At 36.7% G+C, this 12,049-nt stretch overlaps 1 protein-coding gene across 1 annotated transcript; it reads left to right on the top strand.

The window, feature by feature from the left end:
* Window positions 1–2,634: 2,634 nt before the first annotated feature.
* On the top strand, window positions 2,635–11,126 carry LOC104465449 (AMP deaminase 3-like; the record flags this gene model as incomplete). The annotated part of the gene is made up of 5 exons (XM_010078499.1): window positions 2,635–2,856; window positions 5,318–5,513; window positions 5,981–6,146; window positions 8,343–8,562; window positions 10,997–11,126. Coding segments are annotated over exons 1-5 (933 nt in total), but the record flags the coding sequence as incomplete, so codon positions are not given.
* Window positions 11,127–12,049: the final 923 nt, after the last annotated feature.

Raw genomic sequence — 12,049 nt, 5'->3', positions numbered from 1 at the left:
GAGACAGCGGCGGTGCTGTTGTTTTCATGGCGTGTGCTCATCCGCTGTTCAAGCCCATTACATTCCCGATCAATAATTGCTTTTTAAATAATCATTCCATCATTTTTTATGCAGCATGTTTTAAAGGAAATGGTTTTTTTTTCCTACAAAGGTGCAGAACTAAAGAATGGCCAAAGCAGCCTTTCTGTGACAGATATTTAGGAAAGGAGCATTTTCTGTTCGCTGGCTGCCATTCGTACCCCCTCCCCATCCCATTAAGATGTCTAGTTTGTCGCTCTCCCAGTTGCTCACCTTGCGTAAAGGACAGCACTTCTATAGAAGGATACTGGCCACAAGAACCTCATCCCTCTTCCAGTTTGGGATGGCACAGCTTGCATGAGTATTGTGTGAGGTGCCTCATGACTATTTTAGGTGTGTTAAACTCATTTCAGTGACATAAGCTAGCAGTGATGTGGATGAACCTACCTTTCAAAGTGTTTTGTGCCTTAGTCTCTCATTTATTTCAGTGGAGAACATAAGATCAGGTTCTGTAAGAAAGAAAAAAAGCCTTTGGCCTCAGTGTAGGATCATATCCATGCCTTCTGACTCTTCAATATCTTATTGTAGTGATCTAAAATGCAGTATGGTTTCTCAGTGTATTTCCTGCTGTATTTCTGCTTCTGGTTGCAATTCGCTAAGAAAAAGTTAACTTAGACTAGGAAAATGCTCAGCCAATGATAAACATACAACCAATTGATTTCTCCTGTCCTAGTCAGCTAGTACTGAATATATTGTAATTGATGGTTTAGGAGTAGAAGAAACATGATTATTCCACATTTTACTATTATTGCTAGCACTCTTACGGTAGTTGAGTAACTATAAAGAGTGTTCTTGCCTGTCTGAAGTGGCCCGAAAAGCTCTTGTTGCTGTTATCTGTATGTATGGCAGTTGCTGTTGCTGCCAACTGTGTTCATTGAGGTCAGTGGAAAGACTCCCATGACTTCATTGAGGGTTGAAATTGAGAAACTAAATCTAAGTTTGGATGCTTCTAAGACATCATAGTGCATTGTCATCGAATCATTTGGCTAAACGTGTATGTATTTTGATGTTTGTTATGTAGTTATACTTGATTTTATGAAGACTTAATACTAATTATAAAACAAATTCTCTCCGGGCAGGAAAACTGCATAGAGTCAGAGCCACAGTTCTTTAAAACTAGTGATGTTTTTTCACTGGGCTGTGAATTGGTTCTTACAAAATAAGAATGCAAAATAATGTAGATGATCACTAAATTGCAATGTTATGGTCCACTGTGTCTCTAGTGACATTTTCAAACTATATTTGCTTTTAGAATAAAAGCAAATCTTCTCAAAGCAACTGTGAAAACAGGTGGACATTAATTAGAATCTTTTAGTCTGAAAGCAACAGGATCACATATCAAAAGGATCACATATCAACATGTGAAACTTGCAGCATGCCTACAGAAATACTGTAATGGGGGCCCTGATAAGTTATGCCCGGAGTGATTAAAAACTGCCATGCTCCATGCTGACTTTCTGCATACACTGTTATTTAAATAAATATCATCCTATAAAATATGTTTGCGTTTTTGTAACAAAAAAGGATTGAAATGCCAGATTTGGACCGAGACTTCACATTCTGGCAGTGCTTGGATCCATTTGTTGTGCCACGTTCATTGCTATTTTTAACTTCTGTAATGAGAATTTAATCTTATTTGTTACAAACTCCATCATACTGAAAGTATTCAAAAAGCTTTATAGTACATAATAAGTAATGGCTACAAGCACTGTATTTTTTTTTTCCCCTCCAGAATGCTACTAGATATGTCAAAATACATGTTTGGATTGTATGAGAATGAAATAAAGCCATGAAACTACAGAAGAAACACTGAAGATGGTATTTTCAATAGTGCTGCTGTAATGAAATTGAAATATTTTTGTGATTAAAGGCTTCTCAAATAGACATTCAAAATATAAAACATTTTTTAGAACAATAATATTTAAATGCCAAGTAGAAATTAAAGTCCATATCCTATCTGCTTCCCACATACCATTCAAAAGCAGGATATGAACTACTGGAAAGAAAAAAAAAAGTCACTAAGTACACCATGTTTGCTCCTGTTGTGCAACTATTTTACTTCACAGCAGCTCCATTACTTATTTGTGGAAAGGATGGGGTGAGTTAGAAATGTGCAACCTTCTTTTCTAACTTGCTTGTGGCTCTAAAATTGGTTTGAAGTCACTGACCAGGGAAGAAGGCAGGCAACTGAGTGAATGGGATCTCCAAGTTCAGTACAAGTACATACAGCTCAGTATATATTACATTGTAAATAATGATCTGGTTATGCAAGAAAGTGCAATCTACTGGCAAATCTGTACATAGGTATATTGGGAATTTTCATGAGTGTACCACGAAGTTCCTAATTAACAAATTGGAATGGCTCCACAAGTAAAGATGCTCAGTGGATATCTACGGTTCTTGTGTACTGCATGCTAGTTTAAATTCTGCGTAGCTCTTCTACTTATCCTGCCTTTGCTTGATTTTGATAGATGTACGATGAAAAAACCCACCTCTCTCATATCTGTATTCTACTTGTAGTTAATAACTTTGTCAACTTTCTTCCTTATTAGCCGAGATGCCCAGACAGTTTCCAAAGCTGAACATCTCTGAGGTTGATGAGCATGTGCGGCTTCTAGCAGAGAAGGTATTTGCTAAAGTCCTTCGAGAAGAAGACAGCAAAGATGCCTTGTCACTATTCACTGTGCCTGAAGATTGCCCTATTGGGCAGAAAGAGGCCAAGGAGAGGGAACTGCAGAAAGAACTGGCAGAACAGCAGTCTGTGGAAACAGCTAAAAGGTTTGTTCAGTATTTGCTTTCTTATTGGAAAACATTTTTTTTTTTAAATGAGTTTGAGTTAATATTGAAATATCTGCAAATAACATTCTGCCTCTTCAGGAGACAGGTCAACAGCAGGTACCAGGGGCACCTGTGTGATGTCCTTCTGTGCTATGCAGAAGGGGTGGGGATGGGCCCTGGGGAGCTTGGATTGGTGAGGCTGTGTCAGCTGTGTTTACAGCAATAGCATAGATACTGCTTATGCAAGTTTAACAAGCAGCATAGCTGGGTGGAAGTGAACAGAACCCTAGGGCTCTTTAATGTAAAAATAGTCAGAAAAATAAATACTTTCTCTACCCACCCCCCTTTATTCTAGTTTCATACAGAGAAATGGAAAATTTTAACATAGAAAATGACAGTGGTATACTTCTTTTAGTCTCTGTAAAAATAGATAAAAGCAGAGACTTGACATTTAACATCAAGGGAGAAGGTGAAAAGTGGTATTGGCATAATGAAGTTATTCATAGGTTTCCTGAGCTCACAGAGATAAATTCTAACCACTATCAGCCTTAAAAGCACACATTTTGAGTTTTCTCAAAAAAAAAAGTACAGTCCACCTTTTATTTACTCATGAATCTAATGGAGCCAAACTTGATTTGGTTTATGATTTCTTCTGTGAAAGAGGTAGCCTTACCCTGATGTCAGGCTGTTCCAGTATCTTAACTTCATTGGACTGGCTAGACTGTTTCCTGGAGTCATGTGAGCTCAGCAGCAGCCTGACACCAAATGCTTGGATGTGTACAGACTCTTCAAAAAGCAGGCAAACAAGGAAGCCTTTGAAAGTGATAGCTACATACATGTACCCGGTTAGCTGCAGACAATCAGTTGGGCAACGCTTGGCACCATATTTCTGGAACAGAAGGGAGAAGAGTCAGTGCAGTTAAATTAAGATATGACACACTGATGATACAGGCCTAGACTTTTGGTTTTGAATTGTGCAAGTGGGTTTCCCAGTTGGCATGTTCATAGACATAAACAAGCACAGAAGAGAAAACTAGATGTTTTCAAACAACTATTTGTTGTATCTTTCCTCCTGAACTAATAAATTCCACTTTTAATTTGTGAAATTGTCTTAGAGAAATATGTTCTGTACGTCAAGTTTTGTATAAGTTTAACTGTGGGAAGTGGGATGTTATACATGTGGTGTTCATGTGTGGGAACAGAACAAGTATTCATCCCTGTCCTACAGGACTGAAGCATACTTCAAGGACAGTTACACAAGTAAAACTTCTGTCGTTTTCAGTTACAGTTGATCCAAAACTGCCTTTCAAGAATTTTGTACTGATTTCAAATGTGGCTACAAGTACTTGAGAGGGTGAAATTTGGTCATAGGCTATTAATCATACCAGCATTACATATTCTTATTCTTCAGAATATCACACAAGTAATGTGCAACTCCCAGAGAGTTTCCCAGTATTCCTTTTTCTTTGTTAGTGGTTCTTACTAACATTTTAAGGTTTTGGGGTCTAGTTTATGATATGAGGGAGTATTTCCACAGTGCAAAAGAAAGTGATATCACAGGTAGATTATAACATTATATTTATTTATTATATGAATATTTAAAATTAATTTAAATATATTTACACTGAGTAAGGAAAATTAATTAAATCTTTAGAGATATTCCAAAACTTCACTTGAGGTATAGCAGTTACTTCACTAAAAAATACTGAATTTTTTTTTTAGCTGGTTTGTCTAAGGTATACAACTATGACAGTTTTGCTGAGAAAGGGTGAAAGTTTTTAAATCTGTGGGGGTTAGTCATTTAGTTCTCTGAGAGGAGGAATGGACTTGCATATCAAAGCTGTGGGATGTTATTACTCTGATAACCAACATTAGCCTTTTGCTCAAGTGTCATCAAACTGCCAAGGAATAACTTATAAGTTTAACTGAATGACTATGTATGAAACTTTTTATGCATAGTCTTGTCTGACAACTAGATGACTTTTTAAATCCTGCATGTTTTGGGCAGAATGAAAAGTGTGTGTAATAGCATGAGAACTTGTAACAACTTACCGTATGTAACATTCACTTGTTTCTGTCTGATACTTCATGAATTCTGATGCTACCAGTCTCTAAGAATCAGCTCCTCCTAAAGTAAGCACAGTGATCATGTTTTCGTTCTGTACAGTGACTTGCTGAAACTGTTCAAGAGTGAAACAAAACAAACCTTAGGGCATTTTACAGGGATTGTAAATAAATTATGGCATACTGTATTTGTGTGGAGGGTAAGTGCAATTGTGTGTAGCATATATCATGTGAAATGTCAATGGAAAAAAAGCTAAAAGCCAAAAAATGTGACCAACATTTTTCCTGTGGTATGAGAGATTTCATTTGTAAAACTTCTCAGGGGGTAAACAGTTTTCCAGTGCATTTAATGTTTTACACCATGGCTTATTTTATGCTTTATACCATGAATTCATAGGAAGAAAAGTTTCAAGATGATTCGATCCCAGTCTTTGTCATTACAAATTCCATCTCAGGAATGGAAAGCACCATCAACCAATCCTGTTCTGTCTCCTGCAACACCAGTTCTTCCAAGTGCTTTTCTGCCAGTCCAAGTGCCATATGATGTACCAGAGTTTCAGAGAGTTTCAATTAGTGGGGACTACTGTGCAGGGGTAAGAAACCATTTTTTTCCCCTTTCTGTATCTAGGGGGGAAAAAAAATCCTAAAGCACAAGCAGCTAATGTATATAAAGTGTGAAATGCCAGTATATTACGGCTCTTTGCAACAAACACTAAATTGCTTTGTGAACATGTTGATTTGTAAAACAGTTAAAGTCAAGGTCAGATCATTTTATAGCTTTTATCATAAAAAAAAAATTGAATAGATAACATAACCAGGCATTAAATAAATGGGTAGTATATGTTAGGAGAAAAAAAAATTGTGTGTATGTGCTTTGCACATTGTATTTGGACTCTGCTTCTGTCACTGGCTTCCTGAAACCTTGGATAAGATCCTTATGGTCAAGCTACATACACTTAAATTTCTGGAAATTCAGTCTCCTTGTTACTGGTGTGGATTCAGTTTGTTGCTAAAACTGCTGTTTTATTTTCATCAGTATTTATCCAGGCTTTCCTTTCAGGTTACAGTTGATGACTATGAACAAGCTGCCAAGAGCCTGGTGAAAGCTCTTCTCATTCGAGAAAAGTATTCACGTCTTGCCTACCATCGCTTCCCAAGAACAACATCTCAGTATTTGTGTAGCATGCAAGATGAGAAATGGAAGATTGAAGATGAAGTGTATCCAGGTGAATATCCTTGTTCTTCTTTTTAAAATATAGAATTAAACCCATGTAGTTCTATAGCAAAGGTAAGTTGCATTTTTGTGTTGATCTCTTCTGAGCGTCTTTGCCCCTGTAATTTATTCTGTTAGTAAGTGGTGGAGAATCACTGATGGACCCAAGTTATAATTCCTTTGTCTAATCTGAAACTTTAAAGCTGCCAAAAGCTTAAAAAAAATACTAGATGCTCACTGACTTTTTTTTTCCTCCCCAGCAAATGGGATAGTAAATAGTACACTTGGGTTTCTCCAGGAAAAATATATATGGATATAGTTTAAAGTGAAAAGTTATTCCTCCTGATTTTGGCATGCTGAAATAAAAGGGATTATGAGCTCATCCACATTGTAAACTGAAGCATGAGACAGACATGCCAGTTAGCAAGCATGGAGTCAGTAATTTCACAGGCATGGTACACTTACCAGGTCAAGACTGGAAGCTGTACAGTCATATTTATTGGGCATTCTGCCTGGATTAATAAACTCTGGTCTCTCAACAAGGCTTATTAGGTTGAACATATTCCCCACTATATATGTCACATTGTTTTTGTCACTTAGGTGGGTTGTGTCTTGAAAGCTTTGCTTGTGCATTAAACTAGTTTTTGGATTAGCTTGTGAGGAGCAACCTTTGGTCTGTACAGATGTGCCACTGTAGATGGGTTCATATTGTTGGCAATGTATTCTCAGACATAAAGTGACATTTTAAATCAATTACCCTCTATCTCAGTGGCAGAAAGAGGGTGAATTAACATGTTTTCAAGCATTTGTTATACAAAAAGAGTGTAAAGAGGACAGTATACTGAATCTAGAAGACAGGAAAAATATTTTGGAACAGATACCAGGGAAATATTTGCAAGCTATTATTGGCTTAATAACTTTTTTACAGTTATGATTTTAAACTTATGAGATAAACAATAACATGTAATTACACAATGTCTTATTTAGCACAAGTTTGAGCTGGATAGTTATGTTATAAACTGATACCATTATCTCTAATATACATTCAGGTGCTCTAGGTGAATAAAAGGTTAATTACTTCTGGCTTTGCTTAACTGAACAGGTAAAAGAAGAAATCTCAGTGACAAGACTGAGCCTGATAATGTAGTTCAGCTGACATAAATGTAGTTGAGACACTTATTTTTATAGTAGTTGCATTAGTAAGATACAGTAAAAGAAGCAATGAACATTCACAAGCATGGGTGATAATGTTTGAGTATTCACGTAAGCTGAATCTCTCAGAAGTATGTGCGTTTACCCAATTCTCAGAAAAAAAAACCAAACCTGTAATTTTGTAAAGGGATTACAAAACTGTACTGAACAAATCCCAGCCATGCTTCTGGTACCTTCTGATTTCAGCCATGATCAGAAGGGCAAGGGGAAAACTAGAGTTGTGTTGTACTATCTCTGGCTTCTGCCCTTGGTTCTACTTGAAAGCACTTTAAATAAAACACAAAATTTTTATGTTTAAAACAAACAAACAAAACCCAATCAAAGCACAGCAAAACCAACCAACCAAACTAAGAAAAAAACCTGCAGACCAACCACTGCCTTGGTCAGAGTGAGAAGCACTGCGGAGGAAAGAAAGAGGAAACAGTCCAAGTAAGTATGTGCTAGTCTAGCTCATTGTATTGTGGGAAGCGCAGAGGTGAAAAAGGCACAGTCTGTTCTTGTCTGACTGATGTTTCAATATGAGAACAGCTGCATTACTGTGTGCTTAAATATAAACTTCCAAAATTACTACGGTGAGTCAGAAGGTGAAAAGAAAATAATGAAAGTGGGTATGAAGTCAACAACTGTTTTATTGTTCAAAAATCTCAACAGTACTTTCATCCAGCCTAATTTAAATACTTCTGGAAACTTATTTTGGAACTTGTGCCATCATACCGTAATGAAGAATAGTATTAAATCTATTTATATGTTGGTTCAGACAACTCTAATAATGTATAACTGAATTAAGGTAGGCACTTAGCTTAGAGAGGGACTGCAATTAAAGCCTGTCAGAATAGAGCTGATCAACAGATCTTTTGTAATAATGAAAATGTGATTTTAATGGAAGTATTAAGATCTGTTGGAAATTAAGCATTATAGAAGCAGAAAGTCCTTTCTGTAATTACTTGGCCTTTTGTGTAAGTTATTTCTTCAAAATGTAATGTAAATTTATTTCCAGATTTCCATTCACCCCCAGAAGATAATGAAGATCCTTACAATCTCGATGATGCTCCAGACAATTTGGATTATGTTGTCAAGATAAAAGGTGGCATTCCTTTTGTTTATGATAACAAAGAAATGATGGAGCTCAATGAGCCTCGGAGTCTGCCATATCCTGACCTGGAGACTTACACCCTTGACCTGAGCCATGTTCTTGCTCTAATTGCAGATGGTCCAACGTATGTTTCTTTCTTTCTTTGCCCCTTCAGGCTGCTGGTTACCTTTAGTTTAATACTTCTCACTTTGGCGATATTTAATTCCTCAGCATACTCATTGTACAGTAATATTTTGGTTTGCCCTTCTCAAGCATTAATGCATCACAGAAGGACTTAAAAGCGGAAAAAACCCTGTATTTAATTTCTTTAGTTTCTTTGCATCAACTATGGCAAAATGAGAAGCAGTTAACAGAAAAGCAATAAATTGGCAAAATGTTCCCATTCAAGTCAAATCTGGCCCAAACTTCTTGAGGCATGGGAACTGAAACTTGCACCTCACCTTTATTTTGTTTTGGCCTATTCTGAATTTGAGATTCTTGAACACTTGTCTGGAATTCCTTCACGTCTCTTCTAATCTTGCTGCATGAAGAGAAAGCCTGCATAAGCAGAGCATACACAACAGCTCAGCAACATAAATATTCAGTCTGATTTGTTCCAGATGTGAATTAACTGCTTATGTGCTGCAAAACTGATCCACACATGCACAGTCAAAATAATTCGGAAATTTCCCAGGCCCATTAAACTCCTGTAAAATCTCCAAAAACCAGAAATATAACAACTCTAGTACAGTCACTGACACATGCATGACAAAGCCATGTCCTTGCCCAGTGCATAATGAAAACGTGCATTCAGTTCTTAAGTTTACTTCCTAGCTGAGGACTGGAAACATCAAGGTTTCTCATGGCCTCAACACCAGGGATGGAACAAAGCAGGAACCTGGACTGTTCTTCGGAACTTTTTGCCCTGCTTGCCAGCACTGCAGGGCTAGTCCTTCTGCCTTTGAGAGATCATCACTTACAACGTGACAAGTTTGTCACACCTGATGAATTTTCCCCTTTGGGTCTGACACCTGCAGCATAATCTGCCTGCCTTGTGCACTGATAGTGGCAAAGCAGATGGGCTGAACAGAGCTGTCCCATTCCTTAAGCACTTTTTCAAGAGCAAAAGCCTGTGCTTCCACCAGATTCTGCTTCAAATCAAACCTAGATTGAATATGTTTGTTTACAGTATGCAATGGGTAAATACATTTCCAGTTCCAGTGTTTTATATTCCAAGAGACAGATACTGAGACGACTAAAGGACAAGGAGGAAAAACTTGAAACAAGAGTAATACTGAAGACCCTTCTTTTTGCTGCTTTTGTTAACAGTCCTTATCAGGAAGCAATAAGTAAGAAGGGCCTTGGTGCGACATGTTAGAATACACAGCACCTTTGTGAATGTGGGAGCCACCATCTGCTCCTTTCACTTCAGATTAAGCTTTTGCAGGCTGATTCACACTCCCTGATAAATATACACAAACCAAAGGAAAAAAGTCTTTTCAGTAATCCTGTCGCATAAGCTCTTCATATGGTATTGTTTCCCTGTTTGCAGCTAGTGCTTTCCTGTCAGATATATCTTATCACACATAGGGCTGCTTGGAGACCAAGAACCTGTTGTTCTTTAATCTTAGCTGTTCTTAAACTGGTGAAATCTCACCTCTACTCCTCAGTCTTCAGGTCTTTTGAATAACAGAATAACCCAACAAAGACTTCCTGCAGTGGGCAAATGGGCCTTGATCAGTATCAGAGACAGTGAGACTGTGTTTGAATCAGACTTTCAAATCCATAATGGGATTTGTGTCCCATGGAGGAGAGATTGTCAACAATACATCAGAAAAAAGAAGTCTCTTACGTTAATAGTGCTACGAAAATATTGTAGATTCAGTAAGAATTGACAGATGGTGAAGAGAAAAACTATGTCATTGGTTAAAAATAGAATGAGAAACGTAACAGAAGAGGAACATGAAGACAGAGGAGTAGGCAAGCAGGGACAAAAAAAGCATGATTTTTCTAAAAAGAGCACAAGAAATTATTTTGGGAAAAGAGTATTTCTACACATATATATGTTTTTAAGGCATAAAAAATATATTGGATTTTATCTTGGCTTCTTACATTCATATTGAAAAAGCAAATAAACTTGGGAGATTTTTTTGAAATTATTTCCATAGTAAGTCTTGATTACAGGTTGTTTCTGTTTTATATGACGTTGTCTGCTCTATTGGAGGTATAGTTTCAGAGTAGTAGCAATTGACATCACATTTTATTATAAGTTTTATGCTTTCTCTGGTCATTATTACTAAAAGAGCTGCAATTTATGCACAGGTACAGTAATAACAACACTTGGACAACTTCAAGGACATAACATGGCTATGCAGAGTTATGTTGAGGCTTCACTAATAACTTTGGTGTGAAAGCATATTGAGTATTGACTTCTATTTGTTAATCAGTAGGATAAGAATGAATTTGTCTTTGTCTTCATAAAAAATATTTGTTTTTACTGTGAAAACTTCCAAGTTCTTTCTGAACTTGAAATACAAGTAGTTTTAAGTTGCAGTTAATTTTTGTGTTTTCTTTTACAGAAAAACATATTGTCATCGGAGGCTTAATTTTTTAGAATCTAAATTTAGTTTACATGAGATGTTAAATGAAATGTCGGAATTTAAAGAACTAAAGAGTAACCCCCATCGAGACTTTTATAATGTGAGAAAGGTAAGTTTGAAAAGGATTAAAGGCATGACACTTTTTAGTAGGAGTTTCAGTAATTTTGCCTTTCTTGTGTGAGGTGTAGATGATATGCATGAAGTGGTGTGTGCATGCTATTCAATTGAATTATATTATTTTAAGAATATTAAAATTTTTCTTCATGGGAACACTCCAGGAAAATTAACTTGAATATAAGTGGGCTAAATGGATTATGCTAAACTCATCTGTTTACTTATTCAGAATCAAAGGGGCTTAATTGTATGTAGATTGCTTTAAAGGAGTGAAACAGAGTTAATCAAATGAAACTTACTTGGGTTATGAATAAAAATATCCACATGGAGGTTTAATTCATTTTAATTAATTCACTGAAAGACAGTCAAGTGCATTTTCCTGCTTTCATGTAGGTAAGTCATACTACATTGTAGTAAGAGCAGCTGTATAGATTTTGTATAAAAATTTCACTTCATACAGAAAATAGGTGTTTAAATACATGTCAAAAGAGAAAAGCTCCCACAGAAATTGCACTGAGGATTCATGCTGCTGTCAGTATCTGGTAAAAAATATTTGTGAAACATTAAGTAAAAAAATTGTTATTTAAGTTCTATTCTTAGCTGCGTCTGAGATACTCTGAGATGTAATTAGGAGACAGGTAGGGGAGTCAAGGATCTGATTTCTTTTCCTGACATATTCACATGCAAGGGAGCGGTATTCACTTCAAAGCATGGAAGCAACAGTGGTATGCTGCTTCGTTTGCTTCCCTTTCCTGAAGTTAAGAGAGTTACTGGAGGGATAATACTCGGTTTGGTAGGTGAGATTTCTTCACAAAGCAGTAATTGTTGCTGGTGATTTTAACCACTTCAGGTCTGTTTTGCATTGTTTCTGTACGCAGCTGGAAGAGGTAGTCCTCATTTTGTAACTTCAGTGTTTAG

The sequence above is a fragment of the Pterocles gutturalis genome, unplaced genomic scaffold (assembly GCF_000699245.1).
Source record: "Pterocles gutturalis isolate BGI_N339 unplaced genomic scaffold, ASM69924v1 scaffold6121, whole genome shotgun sequence".
Lineage (NCBI taxonomy): Eukaryota > Metazoa > Chordata > Aves > Pterocliformes > Pteroclidae > Pterocles > Pterocles gutturalis.
This window is presented reverse-complemented; position numbering and strand designations above follow the sequence as displayed.